General features: G+C 36.9%; 1 protein-coding gene across 8 annotated transcripts in view; it reads right to left on the bottom strand.

The window, feature by feature from the left end:
• ITSN1 (intersectin 1) overlaps positions 1-20,145 on the bottom strand; it is a 243,004-nt gene that overhangs the window by 100,084 nt on the left and 122,775 nt on the right. For all 8 annotated transcript variants that reach the window (XM_017526161.2, XM_017526162.2, XM_017526163.2 and 5 more), the window contains exons 15-18: positions 17,259-17,346; positions 16,676-16,815; positions 3,908-4,035; positions 1,349-1,578 (exon numbers count right to left, since the gene is read on the bottom strand). In XM_017526161.2, coding sequence (XP_017381650.1) covers positions 1,349-1,578; positions 3,908-4,035; positions 16,676-16,815; positions 17,259-17,346 — 586 coding nt within the window. The remainder of the gene's footprint in view (positions 1-1,348; positions 1,579-3,907; positions 4,036-16,675; positions 16,816-17,258; positions 17,347-20,145) is intronic.

Below are 20,145 nucleotides of genomic sequence, written 5' to 3'. Positions count from 1 at the left end.
AAAAAAAAAAAAAAAAAAAAAAAAAAAAAAAACTATCGAAAAATAAATTTGCTCCTCCTATGACATGGCTGCTACTGTGTAGGTCTGATGACCTGCCAGTCTTTCCCCTGGACTACGTGCATCTGAAGGCAGTAAGGTGCCTAATGCAACTCCATACTTCACGCCCATCTCTGCCCACTATGCAGCTGGGAACCAGTAAACCTTTATAGAATAGCCTGAGTGTTTTTCCTTTCTTTTCGTTGTATATACTGAAGCACTAAAAAAGCACACCGATGACCAAGCAAAATTGGTATAATTTATCACACAAAGAAAAAGCAATGACTTGCTTCCGCTGAGTATTATTTGCAAAACTGTACAATCACACAACCACACAAGAATCTTAAATACATTCTAGCTTACATCTGATATTATAAAGGATAGCTTTTGCTAGCTATTCCAATTAGATCGGTCTTTCATTTATCTCTTTTCTTGGTCTTCCATTTATTTATTTATTTTTTTAAGGCAAATTAGGCCAGGTGTGGCGGCTCAGGCTTGTAATTTCAGTACTCTGGAAGACCAAGGTGGTAAGATTGCCTGAGGACAGGAGTTCAAGACCAACTTGGGCAACAAAGTGAGACCACATCTCTTTTTTTTAATTTTCTTCTGGAGAATATACCACATAAGAGACCCCATCTCTTAAAAAAAAAAAAAAATAGCTGGGCATGGTGGTGCATGCCTATAGTCCCAACTACTTGGGAGGCTAAGGCAGGAGGATTGTTTGAACCCAAGAGTTTGAGGCTGCAGTGAACTATGACTGTGCCACTGCACTCTAGCCTCAGTGACAGAGTGAGACCCTATCTCAAAGAAAAAAGAAAATTAAAAAAAAAAGAGAGAGGCAAATTATATTCAAAGGGCAAAACGTTGACACTTTTCAAAAAGTAAAAGCACTTTTATGCAATGCAGACCAAAGATAGTGAATCCCACATCAGTGGAGGCAAGGGTGAAAGGTGCCACTTTCTGTTGCAGAAACAGCTCAGAAATTCCAGGGAGGGAAATAACAAACCAGAGAAACAGCAGGTTCTTTTTGCAGCATAGGTTAAGACCAGTGGAACTTCATGCCACTTTTGTTAACTCCGTAGAGGATTCATGGATGTCAGCGTATTGTGGGCCAGAGGCTGCACAGTGGTGGGAGAATTACAAGATCTCAAATGACCCCCGGGAAAGAAGAGCTGCCATGCTCAAAATAAGAGACTGACGTTCTCATCTGTTAATGTAGCCAAGACAGGTTCTGATAAGATATGGGCATTTCTCAGGAAGATCTGGGAGAGAAGACGACTTATTTTCTAGAATTATTTTTGGCTTCTAATACCTGCAGTAGACCAGGATGCCTGGACAGCTGGCTTAGCTGGTTCTTGATGCTGATGGAAAAGCCGACCCAGCTTGTCTTGTGCTTCCTGTTTGCATTTGTCCTCGCCATCCTTCTTTTTGACACTCTCTTCCCTTTTCAGTTTTTCTTCCTCATGGAGTTTTCTTGGTCGCTGATGCTCGTCCTCCTGCTGCACATGCTCCAGCCACTGCTTGTCCCTTTCCTGAGCTCGTCTGCCAACAAACATGCTTAATTACAGCAAGGAAGCAACCCTAAGTTAACACTACTGTTGCCTCTTTTCACAAAAAAAGCTCCATCCAATAAATGGGATGGTAAACATCAACGGAACTTGTTCTTCAGATGGGGCAACTGAATCAGGGCTCCAATTCTGAGTGAGAAGAAATCACATGATTTAGGAAAACACAGAGAAAATTTCTGATGTATTTTACCAAGTGGTTGCAAGAATAAGAAAAATACTTCTTAATAATAAAGCTGGTATTAAACTGCCAAAACAAACAAACAAAGCCATAAAACAGAGAGAACATAACTTCTATAAAAATAAAGTACACCCAACACTGTAAATGAAATATCACTTAAAATAAGTCCATGATCAATCAGGTCACTAAAATTTCCCCCCAGCAAAGGGCACAACACATTTATATGCACACACGTTGCTCCCAAAACCTGAAGCTGAAAGCAAGAAATTGTTTTATTGATTTCAACTACTTTGATTGTGTTTTTCAAAGTAGCTACCACAAAATATATAATTGGAATTAAACCTAGGCCTTGAGATTTTTGATGGCCTCAACCTGAAACCCACAGTAAAAGACCGAGAATGATTTTTCTCATTCTTTAATACTTTATATAAAGTCAGAAAATATTTAAATGAAACTAATATGTAATACCAAATGATATAACTAGCTCTTCATATATTAACTCCTTTAACCTGCCAATCAGGTAGGTAGGTCCTAGTATTACTCCCATTTACAAATGAGGAAGCTGGGGCAGAGATATTACATGACTTGTCCATGTCACACAGCCATATGTGCCTGGCCCCAGAGTCTCCACCCTGAACTGCCATCCTGTGACAAGACTAATGCACACAGGTCATTGGCTGGAATTAGGAATCTGCCATGGGAACATAATTTAAACAAACTACTTTTATTCTCCATTGTCAAAAAATTACATTTATTTCTACTCTGTATAAATGTGAAATTTTAATGCAGAAGTCTTTTAAGCTTAAATCTTAAACATTTTATTTACAACTTGTAAAATGTCTTTTAAGAAAGCATAAAAACATTTTTTGGAGGGGTAGGTTGTTGTTATTCATGACAAAAACCATAATAAAATTATATTTTGTATCAATAAAGGTCACCATCCAGTGTATAACCATTGAATTTCTGAAGTTAATTTGGAGTACTTTTTATCTATATAATTGGAATATATTACATATTATATTTTTATTATGCTACTCTCTGTATTATGTGATTTTTATGTATTTTTCTATATTTTATGTTTATTTCTACTCTGTGGGAACATAGCAGTTCAGTACAGTATAGTGTGAATAATAAAAACATTTTACAAACTGTGGAGGTAAGAAAAGGATGGAGTTAATCAATATATCCAAGGAGGAGATCCTTAGTCTGACCCCCAACAAAACCATAAAACTATCCTGTAAATTGGTCTGAGAGCCCAGATACCTCCACATTGGCACTGAAAAACAAAAATACAAACCAAACAAACAGAAGACTCTGTATACCCATAAGAAAGTATTCACAGCTCTGGGCAGGTTAACAGAACTCAGCCCACTACAGTCAATGACTTGCCTCAAGTATCTGTTTCTTCATCTTTTTAATCTAATTTTAATTACCAACTTTTATAATCTATAGCCTGTCATTGGGACATTTGGTCATTTTTGTTTTGTGCAGTCTAAAATTAACTGACATTTAAAAGGCAAATACCCAGTAACAAAATCAGACACAAATTTCTACAATTTACTACAGAAAGTTACAAGTAAAAATAAAAATATCACAAACACGAATCTTCAAACAAAAACAGGTCTGTATCCTATGCACTAAGCAGCAGTGGCAAAATTTCCCCTTTTGTACTAAAGTTTAATTTGCAGTTGAAAAACAGAAGAAGGGAAAGAGAGGGACCCAAGCTGACCCTGCCGGAGAAGCCCTGTGTGTGGCGCTAGCTCAGTGACTTGGATTTCAAACCAGGCATTCCCACCCCTGTTACTAAAAGGCTGTGAACTGGAAACGTTATTTTGGCCATTAGCATGCAAATGAGCACATCAAGTGTCCCAATTTCCTTGTATAATTCCATTTATCCACATAGTAGTAGCTTGAGAGAGTTCTGAGAACTAACCAGAAACTTCAGGGGGTACTGATATATGCAAAGATTTAGATATACACGTGTTTGTGTTTGCACTCACACTTCACATGCACATGAAAGACTGAAGGTTCTTTCTGGTGCAGTAACTTCTTGGAAAAGCCAGGCAAAGAATAGTAAATCCTCAAAGTTCCTTCCAGATGAGTGCATAATCCGCAGAAGACTCACCTTTGGGCTTCTTCTTTTTGTTTTTCTAATTCTATGATCTTTCGCTCTTGTTCTTTCTGTTTCAGTCGTTCTACCTCCAGGGACTTTTGCTTCTGGAGTTGCTGCTTACTATGTATTTCTCTTAGTTCCTATAAATAATCGAGAAACATTTCATGCAGCAACACGAATGACAGGTACATCAACTATTTATCAGCATGCAACATTTCATAGTGGGAAGCCTAGGACACTTAGGAGGTAACGTTTAAGAGTTGGAAAAAGTCAACTTGGAAAGCTAAAATCACACCACATTTTGACATGACTGATTTCCAAAGGCCACTTAAGATTACATTCTAGTAAGCCATACACATTGTTACATTTTCCATGATCTGCTCTAGAAGCAACCTGCTAGAAAAGGGCAGGAGAGGAGCTATACTGCTAAAGGTTCAGCAATCATAATGGAATATAACCAGTTCCAAGACATGGCAATGATCATGATAATGTTGATTATCAGTCAACACCAGCCTCTACTGGCTTTGAAAATACACATACCTCTTCATTCACTACTCTCCATTCAAACCTCACCTCCTCCATTCACTAAGCTGCCTTAGAACAAACAAACATCTCTTTGCTCCCTGACTTCAATTCTCCCCCCCAGGGTCATTTTTCTTCAAATTACACCTCTTCCAGAGCCTCTTTTCCAACTATCCTATCTATCCTTCAAGTTGCTAACTGCCCCAAACTAAACCAGCAATCAGGCTGAAAGTAAAAAGCTATAATTTGATGATGACTACCTTGGATCCAATTTCCTCACTTGAAACTAGCTGCAGGAATAGCAGTAATTTCCTTAGCAGGCTACTGAAAATAAAATGCATTCTATATTTAAAGTACTCGAGTCAGAAGTTTAAACACCTGAAAATATGAAGAACAAGGAAACGTCTGCCGAGGAAGAAACTCTCTGATTCCATAGGAGTCAAATGGTCACCAATAGATTGAGTCACTGAAACTCATCTTACTTCTTTTCCCTTTCCCTAAGTTCCTGTTCCACATGCCAGGTCTGCTGCCATAGGGAACAGTCCAATTTGTGCTTTACAAAGGTACCTTTTCCTGCTGTGTCCTGCCTGGATGTTCCCAGTGTCATCTGCTAGGTTCCCCACTGAAACCCCTTCCTCCCTTCTTTTCCCTCCTCCCAAGTCCCTTCCTTTCCTTCTTTCTTCCCTTCTTCTGCCTTTTCCCCTTCCCCTTTTCCTACAGTGCCTCCCTCTTCCTAAGTACTCCCCCGACCCCCTAATCTCCAGTTCAACTTTTTCTTTTATCTCATTTTTCCCTTTTAAAATCTTACTTGGGCCAACAATAAATCAGATGAGTCAAAATGCCCAGTAGAGCCACGGTATCTTTCCAGTTGATTTCTCAGTCTAACTAGGGCTGGTCCTCCCAGTAGTTGGCCCAGGGATCTCTATAGGGAGATTTAAGGACTAAGATTTGCCCTGTCTTCTATCACCTTTCTCACTGGCAATACTAGACGGGCAGCGTTCTTCCAGGCCCTAAAACTCCTACCTTTAGATTAATTCAGGATTGAATAACAAAGATAGAGCATTTATCTGTAGAAGGTCAGTGTTAAAATGCACTTGTTATTGGAAAATAATCCTAAGGATTAGGCTACTCTTTCTCACTAATTTTGCTAAGGTTGAAGTTAAAATGCATATACAGGCTGGGCGCAGTGGCTCATGCCTGTAATCCCAGCACTCTGGGAGGCTGAGGCAGGTGGATCATCTGAGGTCAGGAGTTTGAGACCAGCCTGACCAACATGATGAAACCCTGTCTCTACTAAAAATACAAAATTAGCCAGGCGTGGTGGCACATGCCTGTAATTTCAGCTACTTGGGAGGCTGAGGCTAAGACTGGAAAGCAATGATGAAGCTTCACATTGACTGTTAAGTGCTAACTGAGATCAGAAAATCAACCCTATGGAGAAAGAAGTCCATTTTTCATCATCTTTTATACTGCCATATCAAGGGATTTAAAACTTAATTTAAATGTGCTAAAAAAATCAGCAGTATTGGTGTTCATAGTAACCTGGAATCAAGAACAAATAGTAATCAGTAATAACATAAATGAAAATTTCATTTTCAATACTATCACATTCTTAAATAGGTTCAGAAAAAATAGTTTACAGCAAAAGACTACACTTAAAAGGTACAGAACTAGGAATCAAGAAACCAGGATTCTATTCTCAGGTCCCTGACATGAGCTGGCAGATGAATCAGAATTAATGACCTTTAGGTGCTCTAGTTTTGGGATCTGTTAGATCTTAGATGTTGTTCATCACATAAGTATTTATTTCAGTGTCTGTTTTATTTAGAATTTGATTCTTAACTGCAAGAATAAGTGAAAAAAGCATAAGCAAAATAACCTTGAGCTGAAATTAAATACAAAAGAGTAAGAAATGATGGAAGAGAAATAACATTTTAGTTTGATGTTCAGAGATCTGATTATATATTTTAAAAAGTCCTTACTTCATGCAGGAAAAATGTATTTATAAGTAGAGTGATATTCAAAATATTCAACAACAGGTACTGAACAACCAGAATGGACACTGGCCATGAGGTATCAACATACTATAATAGATAGCCTGTAGGTACGAATGAAGATTTTTCATTTTTCCCCAAGAATTATACTGCACAGTTCCTTTCTATACTAGGCTCTTATAACTAAATATGGATTTGCAGATCATTGATTACCAGATGGAAGTAAAGCTAGCAATACCTTAGGAGGCACTATAAAATTGAAAAGCTTATGAGAAAAAGTGATTTTGAAGAATCTACAGAAAAAAAATCCTACCTATGACACAGCTTCAAAAATAATTTTTCAATGTATCAAATACATGAAAAAAGATATTTAAAAATTTTTAAACACACTTGTTTTCCAGTATAGCTGCATTACGGGATGGGTTGAACCAATCTTTGGAACTGATTATGTAAGTTACAGCTTGCAGTACCTCCAAGAAGTGGAGCTTGCAGGAACCATAATATAAGCTAACAGAAGGCTCTGGCACCTTATGATCCAGATTTCAAGATGGCAAAGTTTTTCTATCATTTCTTCACCCAAGTCGAACACTGCTGAGATACACAGTTGTAAGGAAATTAATGTGCTTGCCCATTGGCAGGCATTCTGGGTCTTCTCTTTTCTTGGACTTAAGAGTTTACTGTGGCACGAACCAAAATAAGCAGAACATGGATGATTTCTAAGTTGATAAGCTTTTGAAAAAGTTGAACTTCCAAGAAGGTAATCTACAGAATGACGGAATAATACTCTAAAAAATGAGTGAATGACTCTTCTTCCTTTGCCACAACCAAGTCCTTAGAGAACACCCAATCTTTTCACATAGGGGAGTAGATGGCTATACTATTCTCTCATTCTTTCAACACTACTAAAGAGACTCAAGTACAATTACAGTTATTAAGAAGTATCCTTTTAATCCTTCCAGAAAAAAAAAATTTCAAAGTGACACACAAATATGGTGTCACTAAATTCTTTAGGAAATGAGCAAACTATTCAGGGAAATGGCTAAGGAAAATTTCACCACATTGAAAGTATCAACTTTTCCTGGTAGGCAACTTGATTAAAATGACCCTCAAATTCTATTAAATCCACGTGGAATTTGTCACAGTTATTTCACAATTACAGCATAAAGAAACAAATAAGAAATTACCATGAATCAAAAGTCAGTATCTCACTTGGTTCTTCCTAAAATTAATTGATTTTTTTCTAAAATGAACAACTCTACAAAAACATGTTTCTTGTCTGGATATTAATCTAGCAATATAGTATGGAGTGTCCAACTTTGTTGATTTTTCTTCTATAAATTCTATTCAAATGTATGATATGTTTTACACTAGGCACAGTATGTAATTTGATATCTTCTAATAAAACACAGTTACAGTACTTTCTTAATAAATAAGAAATTCAGTAGTCAAGAAGTTTTAGCTGCGTGTAACAAATAAATACTTATGTGGGAAAAAATTAAAACTATAAAATGTGTAGTATATTACTACACATATATATATTAAAATAATAAGGTTTCTTTTTGAAGTAAAAAACAAAATATGCAGAATTATGATGATACAGAGCAGAGTTGCTTAACCAGGTTCTGTGAATAAGCTTCAGCCCTGTGGATGCTATGTAGCATGCAGACTTGGGGTATATGGACATTTTTTCTGGTAGAGAAATCTCACAGCTTTTATTAGTCTCAAGGGGTCTTTGATCAAACCCAGCTTATGAACCACAATAAAAAATTATTAGCATATCAAGATTCTGTTTTGTGTTAGTTAAGATAAATGAAAATCAACTTGCTTTTAATTTTCTTCCCTAGACCAAAGAGGGAAAAGTCACTTACTTCCCCTAAAGAGCTAAGATATTTGAACCATAAAATATCTTTGGACATGCTAGGCACAGAGCCAAAGTATTTCAAAAGCAGTATGTCTGACAAATTGAATACCGAAGAAGTTCCAACTATTTTTCCCCTGAGAAATGTGGCTCAAGTTTACTGAAGATGGCTGTTCTACTGCTATGTTAAAAGGCACAGAATCACTTGGTTTAATAACTGACTGTTTCTCCTTCATCTGGTCTTAGAGACACTTAAAAATAGGTGTATTATGTCAAACAATATTACTTGAAATATAAAGTAGCATGCACCTGAACATTTTGTATAGCGTTCCTTTTCACAAACATTACTTTGCATAAATGTTTATGAAGAGAAAAACAATTAACTAGCAACATAGGCCTATGAAAGGAGACTAGCAGTTAATGGAAGTTTATTTGCTGATTTAGATATTTAACTTTTTTGAAGGATTATTTTGCTTTTGGTTCACCTCAGGCTGTCTCTTGCAAATGAGAGACAAAAACAAGCATACCTTAATTACTTAAAATTCATGAACTCAACACCATAAATCAAGATAGAATTGTTTAGTTCACGTAGGATATTTATAATAATCTTCATACTGTTAATATTAAGTTGACCTTATAAAAAAACTGATGTAACTACCAGCATCAGAAATTTCAGGTGTTTATCTATAATATATCCATAAAAAGTCTGAAGTAGAAGTGCTTTTCTGTAAATAAACATTATTTCACACCTAGGGATAATGTGTAGTATACAATATCAAAATTTATAAAAGGTCTTTGGAGTTTTAAAATACAATAACGTTTCCAAATTAAGTGGTTTTGAAACAAATCAAGAGCTATTAAAGAAAGGCAGTTAACAAACCCCACGAGGTGAGAACTGTGTCTGTATGGAAAATTTTGAAAAATAACAATTTCAGAACACAGAAACTATACTCAAATCAAGGTAAACTGATAGTCCATTTATCACAGTTATATATTCATTCATTTAAAAATTTTATTTATTGCCGGGCGCGGTGGCTCCAGCCTGTAATCCCAGCACTTTGGGAGGCGGAGGCGGGTGGATCACGAGGTCAAAAGATCGAGACCATCCTGGTCAACACGGTGAAACCCCATCTCTACTAAAAATACAAAAAATTAGCTGGGCATGGTGGCGTGTGCCTGTAATCCCAGCTACTCAGGAGGCTGAGGCAGGAGAATTGCCTGAACCCAGGAGGCGGAGGTTGCGGTGAGCCGAGATCGCGCCATTGCACTCCAGCCTGGGTAACAAGAGCGAAACTCCGTCCCAAAAAAAAAAAAAATTTTATTTATTGGCCGGGCGCGGTGGCTCACGCCTGTAATCCCAGCACTTTGGGAGGCCGAGGCGGGTGGATCACGAGGTCAAGAGATCAAGACCATCCTGGTCAACAAGGTGAAACCCCATCTCTACTAAAAATACAAAAATTAGCTGGGCATGATGGTGCATGCCTGTAGTCCCAGCTACTCGGGAGGCTGAGGCCGGAGAATTGCTTGAACCCAGGAGGCGGAGGTTGCAGTGAGCCGAGATCGCGCCATTGCACTCCAGCCTGGGTAACAAGAGCGAAACTCCATCTCAAAAAAAAAATAAAATAAAATAAATTAAAAATAAAAATTTTATTTATTTACAGACAAGATCTCACTGTGTTGCCCAGGCAGGAGTACAGTGGATATTCACAGACAAAATCATAGCCTCAAACTTCTGGCTTCAAGAGATCCTCCCACCTTGGCCTCCTGAGGTACATGCCATTGTACCAGGCTATGTTTATTAATTCTTGATGTACTAAAAGTGAGAGGACTATACAGAAAGAGATATACTGATTGGTTATTTATTTATTTATTTATTTATTTTTTTTTGAGACGGAGTTTCACTCATGTTACCCAGGCTGGAGTGCAATGGCGCGATCTCGGCTCACCGCAACCTCCGCCTCCTGGGTTCAGGCAATTCTCCTGCCTCAGCCTCCTGAGTAGCTGGGATTACAGGCACGCACCACCATGCCCAGCTAATTTTTTGTATTTTTAGTAGAGACGGGGTTTCACCATATTGACCAGGATGGTCTCGATCTCTTGGCCTCGTGATCCACCCGCCTCGGCCTCCCAAAGTGCTGGGATTACAGGCTTGAGCCACCGCGCCCGGCCTATTTATTTATTTTTTTGAGATGGCAGCTCACTCTGTTGCCCAGGCTAGAGTGCAGGGGAGTGATCTTGGCTCACTGCAATCTCTGCCTCCCAGGTTCAAGTGATTCTCCTGCCTCAGCCTCCTGAGTAGCTGGGATTACAGGCATATACCACCACACCCAGCTAATTTTTGCATTTTTAGTAGAGATGGGGTTTTGCCATGTTGGCCAGGTGGTCTCAAACTCCTGACCTCAAGTGATCCACCCACCTTGGATTCCCAAATTACTGGGATTATAGGCATGAGCCACAGTGCCTCGCCTGATTAGTTATTTGAATTCTGAAATGGGGTATACTAATGCTTGAAAACATGTTCAAATATTTAAATTTGATAATAAGCTTATTTCCCATGGCACAAAATGGTAGTGAACGTATCACAAGTGCCAAGGGATATTGGAGCAGGATGTGTGTGTGGAAGGGGGTCGGGAGAAGAGCTAGAAGCTCCTATCCTCTCTGAAACAGGAATAGGTAATGAGACAACCTCTGCCATGAGGCTCTGGGAAGTACCCTTGGGAAGTATTAACAGAAAGAGAAAACTGATTACAGTTTGTCCTGAAAATCTCAATTTCCCTCAAAGTGTCTGCTTTAGTCACAAGCAACATTCCATTGAGAGAAGCATTTTTTCAAAAGAAAGGGTTCTTCTTAACCCTTTCTCAAATCACCTTTTATTAAATTTTTACAACTTCAAAAAGAAGAAAGCCCAACACTGTAACTAAAAAACTCAATCAAGCAGCCTACTGGTATGGCACAGAATCTGAAAGAATGAGAGTTAGAGGATTTTATTACTTCTAGACAGAAGAAGTCTTTTCCAAAGAATCATACAGGTAAAAATAAAATTTTAGCTTGAACAAAATGAAAGAAGCAAACATTATTCTATCAATTATGAGAAAGTAACATTGCTATCTGAATCCATACTGATTTATCCTGCTGTCTCTGTGCCTCCTCTTTCTAAGTGTTTCTCTTTCCCTCATTGTTTCCCTTCACAAGCATTATTTTTACTGACTTCTTACTCTGTTCTGCAGTTCTTTCTCCAGCTCTTTTCTTTTTTCCCCTGGTTGCTAAACATTTTGCCTTTCACTGCCTTCATAATGAATGAGCCTCCCATGAAAGCAAGTGTCTGAAACCAAGAGTATAAAGGCTTTAGTTAAGCAAACAACTTCATTTACTACAACTGGCCTTCTCATTTCAACATCAATTCAGTTCTTAGGAGCAATTTTTAGAACAGGTAGCATTATGGGGAGAATTTATATTTCTAAAAGCCCCTTGTGTCTAATTTAAGAAGCCTGAATTTCCCAAGTATACTAAGGAATATAAATCTTACTTGTAAATTAGTCCTAAATACTCAAATTTTGTAAGATATAAAGTGTTATACACATTTGGAATAGTATACTGACCACAGTATGTCCCCCATGATGGAAATATGCACATGACCCAAAAAATAAGTGAGCACTTCCACATTTGCAGATAAGGGGCAAATTCAATGATCTTAAATGCTTGTTAAAAAGACAAGACTACAGTATACAGTACCTCATCCAGCTTGTAATTCAGTTTACACCACCATACACACACACAACTTGTCAATAGGAAAGAATCAATCATACTCTATGATTAATAATAACTAATCATTAACATTTACAAAGAAGGCTTAGTACTTCATGGTAAATGCTATCTTAAGACACTGAACACTCATCTGCGCAGGGGAAACTGAAGCACAGAGCTGGAGATGGTTCATCATTCTTAGTCTGAGAAAGATGTGCATTGCCTGAGTAGGGCATAGAGACCTTTAGAAAGAAGTCTAAGTGGATGACGCAGCCCAGGAGAACTGCCAGGCACTGCAACACTGCCTCCTCCATTGCCACTGACTGGAAGAAAGAAATGCTCAAATGTAAACAGCCATTCACATTAGCACTTGTCCAGCACACACTGACTAGACAGGAACCAACAAGTACTCAACTTTTCAACATAAAACAGAAAATCTAGCCCCACTGGGTGTTGGATTCTCTTTATTTGACCTCTTAAAGGAGCCTAGAAAACTACAAGCTGTACTCTGTACTGCTGCTTCATGTTAGAGCTAAGACATTAAAATACAAAACATTAGGCCATCAGTGCCAAGGAAAACTGCTACAGTAACTACTGACATTGCTAAAGTCAAGGTAAAATCAGGTGCTACTGTCCAAAAAGTCCTGGCAGTAATGTTATTTGACACTTGTTTGAATCATAATTTTATACCTATAGGTAAGCACTGTGTGTAAGAAAAACAGCTAGCCTTTTGGTACATAGAGTCTCCAAAAAAGTTGGGAGTTTTATCTGTAAACTGAATTAAAAGAAAAAGTCATAGACAATAAATTGTTGTTTCTAGAACATGGATTTGAGAAGACTGCTTATTTCTTAATAAGATATTTGTTATATATAGAACACATTTTAAAAGGAGAAATCTATGGTAAATAAATTTTATCCACTGAATTAAAAATATTTTAAGACATACTAATTCATGCTAGCAATAATCACTAATAAAATTAATTATTCCTGGTTAATTCACTGGTTAAGTATTTCATTTGATCATCAAAACCCTAAAATTTATCATGCATATCAAGGGCAGCCTAAGTACAAAGGCTGCCAATTGGGGAATTGGTAGCACAAGAGCTTCAGCATCTCAGGGTGCTATCATAAGATTCCTGTTTCCTTTCTCAAGTAATTATTGGTTTGGGGTGGTAAATAGAAAGATATTTATATCTTAAGATCTTTTTTGGAATATATAAATGTGACACCTACAAGGTAAATATCTATTAAAATGCATGGAAATGCATGGAAAAACAATCTTTTTGAAAACAAAAATGAGCCTTCAACTTCCATGGATTAGGTAGAAACTTAAAGGTCCTTGGCTTTGAATGTGGAGCCATTTAACAGAAAACCACAATTATTAAGCATGCTTTATGCTTTCAATAAGTTGCTTCCTACATGAAACAAATACCTGTTAACCTGACTACCATTAACTTTTCCCTCTTTGCCTTGAGAATTTCTATCCTTGCTTATCAGATTTTGGATAGGGAAGGAAGGAATTTAATTCTTCCTGAACTGAAGAAACAGGGAGAAACCCACAAAAGACAAACTAATCTGAGCAAGACATTCTGGAAGAAAGAACTAAATCAGATTGTTAAAAGAAAAGGAAAGCATAATCGTATTTAGTTTTTCCACTAAATACGCTTCTTATACTTCCTACTCACTGTATTATAACTCAGAACCTCGGTTGAATCAGGGTATGATTATTCCCTGTATTACCTTTATACTTAAGAAACTGGCCATGACTCTGAGAGTGCATCAAAGTAAGTGGGTGACTTTTTGCAATTTACCCAAAATAATGAGAATCGGTTTTTGCTAAATGTTATCCTCATTTGTGGAGCCAGATATTTAGTATCCTGATCAACTAATTTAAAAATTCTGTACTCTATAAGGTGCTTCCTACAGTGTTACTGTACTAATCTATAATGAGGGAATTTCATTTCCTTCTTCCAGGTGAACAGCGTACATGAGCATGAAATACAAAAGAACATGAAGCCCTAATTTCTTTTCTGTACTCTCCAGCTGGCTTCCTTTAGGGAAAGGAAGGTTTAGGATACAGAAAATTCACACCATCAGGTTAGTTGTGTGAAATGACATATCCCAGAAGGTAGAAGTAATTTTTGCATCATCACTGTTGATGCTCTAAAGGCACTGCTGATCAAGAGGGGCACTGAAATCCCAAGCATCAAGAGGCTGGCTCTTCCTGGTCTAGCTCCTCATCCAAGAAAACACAGTTGCTAATAGACACATGCTCTAAAGTCAAAAAAAGTACTTCATTTTCCAGTGTGGCTACAACAAAGAAAAGTGGGCAACTGACAATTAAGTGACTAAATGATAAATCCACCTCTGAGTTGTTGCAATCAAATTCTAAGACTTTTGATTCTCCGATTTAACTGTTTGTTTTGGCTTTACCAGGTTTGAGAGGAATGGTAGAAATAACAACCGTAACACAACATATTCACTAAGTCCTCCAAATGCATGTTAAATAACAAAGCAATACAGTTATACTGGCCTGTGATTTGTGTGTGTGTGTGTGTGTGTGTGTGTATTTTTTTTTTTCGAGACAGGGTGCCACTCTGTTGCCCAGGCTGGAATGCAGTGGCACAATCATGGCTCACTGCAGGCTTGACCTCCTGGATTCAAGTGATTCTCCTACCTCAGCTTCCCAGGTCTCTGGGACTACAGGTATACACAACCATACCCAACTAACTTTTTTTTTTTTTGGAGAGACAGGGTTTCACCATTTTGCCCAGGGTGGTCTCGAATTCCTGAGTTCAAATGATCCACCTGCCTTTCAAAGTGCTCGGACTACAGGCACGTGCCACTGCACCTGGCCTGACCTGTGATTTTTAAACTCATATTAATTTAAATTAAAGCTAATAAGAGAAAGTCAAAATTAAAAAACAGGAAGAAATATTATTTATAAAAATAAGTATATGTGGAAAAAGGCTAGTGGAAAAGTGGGCTAAAATTAGCCTTTATTTAAGAAACTCTGTGACCCTGAAAGCAGCCATATAGTCAATTAAACACAGTAGGAGTGACTCGCCGCATAGTAAGGCTGTTTTCTTCAGTAATGGCAACAGCAATTCAATCACCAAAATTATTTAATCTACAGATCTAGACATTTATCAAAAGTCTCTCACTAGAGTATCATTTTCTAATACCTGAACCTTGTTCTGGGGAGTCACATTTCTAAAAAAAGAATCTTAACATGAAGGCACAAATCTGGACTACTGCCTGGGTTCAGGAGATAGCTTAATATTTAACAGTTTATATTCCAAGAGACTATTAAAAAGCACTGTAGGCTACACAACAGTGCTATTTTTTTTTTTTTTTTTGCTTATAAAAGAGACAAGTGACAATGAAAGTTAATGTGAGCATTTTAATTGTACTTATTCTTTGTTTTTTTTTAATTGTACTTATTCTTGAAAGGGTTAACTTACAGCTATACTTCCAATACTGACATACCACATAATCATTTATGCATGAATACAGAACATATATAGTGTACATACATACACACACTGTATAAGCATAAATGCGAAGTGAAGAAAAACACTAAGCTGGCTCAAATAATATTTCCCCTTAAGAGCTATTTCTTGGAATTGTACAATTAAGAAAAGATCATTACCTAATATTCTGAAAGAACAGCACAAATACCTCAAACTCAGATGCCTAGACAATTTGGCCTAGAATCTCAATCCAAAGATCAACTATTATAAAAGTTTCAAATATGCTTTCTAATTTTTAATTTTGTTTTTAGAATTAAAGAACAGGAGTTTTACTGTTTTCTTCCTACTGCCAAAAGCTGAATTGGACAGAGTCAAGTATAAAGAATTTTAAGTTAGGAAAGGAAAACAAATATTTGGGGAGGAAAAAAGTGTAACATCCAATTTCTTATAAGAATATAATTAATAAAAATGCTAATATCTATATACATCTACAGTAGCATATAATTGTTTATAAGAAATGAACTGTTTGTGTTCTGATTTTATTATAAGAATTAACATTCTTAAGATGATACAGTTGTAAAGTTAAATCAGAAACGCCAAATCTGAAAGAGGCTATGATCTAACCATTTTACATTTCCTCAGAATTTTGGCATTTTCCCAATTTTACTGTGCAAATGTGACAAAACCATACACCACTTCTGTCACAGAGACAAAAGCAATCACTCCACTAAAGCAGTAAGATTTAAAAATGCGAGGTAACAAAATAAAGATCTACATTTAAGCACAATCTTGAAGATAAGAAGTGGCAGAAAAATTCTTAGTTTTAAAAAAGAAAACAATTCCTTTTAGCAGTATTCAAAGAACATATGAAAGACAAAGCTTTTGGAATCAACTTGATGTGATTATAAACAGACAAAAGAGTGGAAATGTGTCAAAATATGATTCAGGTTAAAACAGATGTCATGCTGGGGCCACTCACTCAGCCCTAATTTATAGATGCCAAATTCATTTTTACATTTTCAAGGAGAAAAGTGCAATTTAGATTGTATAATGTTCATATATAAATGTGAAGGCTTTCATAATGGCATAATAAATTTTTCTGCCTGGAATTAAATAGCAGCTAGTCATTTGGACAGTTAAAAAAAATTAAAGGGTAGGACATACATGCAGGTACACACAGAATAGTTACCTTCAGCTGATTATTGAAAATATCAATCTCTTGTAGTTTTGATCTAGTTTCTTTCTCCACTTCATCCAGTTGGTCTCGTAGCTGCTGCCGAGCTATTTCTTTTGCTTCTAAAGCTCTTTTAAGTGTAACAAGTGAATCTCCTATTTTATAAAAACATTGCAAAGATAAGAAAACTTTAATTTCCAGTGAGGAAAATTTTTTTTTAACGTTCTCATTTCACTTAAGGAAATTCTTGCTGTTTAAAAAAAAAAAGGCTAGGCGCAGTAGCCTACACCTATAATCCCAGCACTTTGGGAGGCTGAAGTGGGCAGATCACCTGAGGTCAGGAGTTCGAGACCAGCCTGGCCAACATAGTGAAACTCTATCTCTACTAAAAATATAAAAATTAACTAAGTGTGGTGGCACACACCTGTAGCCCCAGTTACTTTGAGGCTGAGGCAGGAGAATCTTGAACCAAGGAGGTAGAGGTTACAGTGAGCAGAGGTCATGCCACTGCACTCCAGCCTGGGTGACAGAGCGAGACTTTGTCTCAAAAAAAAAAGGGGGGGGGGAGAAAAAGTCAGCTTTAAAAAAAAACACCTACTGTGCAAACTGTTCTGCTGAACTTGTTTTAATTGGTCATTTAGTATCTGTTTTTCTGGAATAAGTCTTCCAAGCATTTGCTGAGATTCCTGGGAGGGAAGGAGGAAAACAGTAATGAATGACAGGGAAGGCTACCATGTCTACATTAAGATCCAGGCAGAGCTCAAGTCAGTTTTCACAGTCCTCAAAGACTCATCCCAAATCCCGTATGGTAAACCTGCATTTAATCGTTAGTTAGGCATGGCTCCTACATTGTTTGCTAAATGCATTTCCCTAAAATAAAGTTAAGATAGTTATGGCTTCCCTGATATTTCTTATATTTTTGTTGACTTACTAGATATTTATGAGCTTTAAAAAATGTACAGTAGGTACTACTCCACATAGATAAATTCAAGTAATGAGCTTCCAATAGCACTGGGATCAAACGCAAATGCAGTGATCCTACTGTTAGTAAACGAACTCAGTCGTTTAAATAGGAGCTATCCTACTACTCTATTCTGAACTTTGATACTTACTAAGGCTGAACTTAGGTTTATCGTATACATGAAGTTGGAAAGAAATAAAAGATTTTTAACAACTAGAATCTTAGCTGCTGTATATATTTTTCCACCACACTGGATGGAATTTTAAACAGGTACACAAAAGTTTTGAAGCAACTACTTTTTAACTGACACAAGAAAAAAGTTAAGCCACACTGCACAGGCTGTTTGGAATTTTTGAGGTTAACTTGCCAAGCACAGTATTTGCTTAAATTCAGCCAAAAATATCCTGCAGAGTTTCTGTAATTTCAGTAAAATGGTAGCTATAATAAAGAATATCTGACTTTTATTTTTACCTTGATAAAAAATGAGCTCTATGTATTGACGTTTTGTTTGAAAAACTAAAAATGCCTTAATTAAAATTTTTTATCAGAAGCTAAAAACCAGTCTCTTTTGGAATAACCACCTTTAGATACAGACTGGCTTATGAGGAATAAATCTCTGTAATGCATGTAATGTAAATGGTAGAAAGAGTTAACTCAATACCAAGAATTTAGAAGCATCTTCTCCTATGAATAATCCATACCAGAAAAAAAAAAATTGTGACAAAACAGAATACACAAAATCAGACCTGACTTATTTCCAAAGCAAGTAACTGCTAATCCCTGTACAGAAAGGGAACCAATCCCTCATTATCTACTACGTACCTTTCTTTCTTCAGAGAATGTTTTATTTTTCACTTCACTATGTTTTTGGAAACCCTGATTTTTATTATGTTATCAATAAGCAAACATTCTAAGCATCAGTCTTAAATAATAAAACTTATATTTGGTCACATAGTACAGTATTAGGTAGGTGATAATACTTAGATAAACCATGGCCTTCAGGAAATTTTCCAGGAAAGCATTTTATGAAACTTTACCTCAAGTGTTAACAAAAGACACATAAAGAGAGTTAACACATGGAAAAATATACTTAGGCCGAGGTGGGCAGATCACATGAAGTCAGGAGTTCAAGACCAGCCTGGTCAACATGGTGAAAGCCCATCTGAGGCAGGAGAATAACTTGAACTTGGGAGGCGGAGGTTGCAGTGAGCTGAGATTGTACCACTGCACTCCAGCCTAGGCAACAGTGGGAGGGAGGGAAGGAAAGAAAGAGAGGGGATGGGAGGGGAGGGGAGAGCAGGGGAGGGGAGAGGAGAAAAACATACTTCAAAAAGGTGCATGCATTTTGTAATATGTTAAAACAATTTCCAGTAATCAACTTCTGGTACTTTTTACTTTACAAATCTCAAATTTCAACTTTATAAGGACTTTCTTAGGACGTTAAGGTACATGAAATAATAACTGAACAAAAATAAAAGGAAAATAGACAAATCCACAATGATCAGAATTTCAATGTTCTACTCTCAGTAACTAATAAAAGTAGGCACAAAATCAGTCAAGACAGAGGAGACTTGAAGACCACCATGAATCAACTTGATCTAACACTTGGGGGATACTTTACCTAATTACAACAGAGTACATATTTTTTTCAAGTGCCCATAGAATATTCCCCAAGACAGATCATATGTTGAGCTATAAATCTCAATAAACGTGAAAGAATTAGAAGAAATTACAAAGAAAAATTTTAAAAGATTTTGAATTGAATAAATATGAAAATGCAACATATTAAAAATTGGTGGGATATGGCAATGTCAGTATTTAGAAGGAAATGTAAAGCTTAAAATGTTGGTATCAAAAATGAAGAAAGGTCCAAAACCAATTATCTAAACTTCCTTCTTAGGAAGCTTGAGAAAAGAAAATTAACCCCCAAATAAGTAAATGGAAGAAACAAGAGAAAAAGAACATAAATAAATAAAACAGAAAACAGACATACCACAGAAAAAAAATCAATAAAGCTAAGAGCTTATTTAAAAAAAAAAATAAAGCCAATAACTTATTTTTTAAAAATCAACAAACTCCAGGTAGATTGATCAAGAAAAGGAGGACGAGGAGGAGAAGGAGGAGAGAGACAATAGGAGAAAGGAGAGAAGAAGGGGTTGTGGGGAGGAAGGAAGAGGAGGAGGAAGGAAGCACAGAGACAGGGTGAGATGGCACAAATTACCAATATCGGGAATGAAAGAAGGGGCATCTCTACAGATACCTCAGACTTGCACAGAATAAGAGAATGTTATACAAATAAATTTAATAATTTAGATGATATAAACAAATTCATTGACAGGTACAAAAAATCAAAACAGATTCGGCCGGGTGCAGTGGCTCACGCCTGTAATCCCAGCACTTTGGGAGGCCAAGGCGGGTGGATCACAAGGTCAAGAGATCGAGACCATCCTGGTCAACATGGTGAAACCCCGTCTCTACTAAAAATACAAAAAATTAGCTGGGCATGGTGGTGCGTGCCTGTAAT

The sequence above is a fragment of the Cebus imitator genome, unplaced genomic scaffold (assembly GCF_001604975.1).
Source record: "Cebus imitator isolate Cc_AM_T3 unplaced genomic scaffold, Cebus_imitator-1.0 Scaffold41, whole genome shotgun sequence".
NCBI classification, from domain to species: Eukaryota; Metazoa; Chordata; class Mammalia; order Primates; family Cebidae; genus Cebus; species Cebus imitator.
The sequence above is the reverse complement of the archived record's forward strand: the minus strand, read 5'-3'. Positions and strand labels throughout refer to the sequence as shown.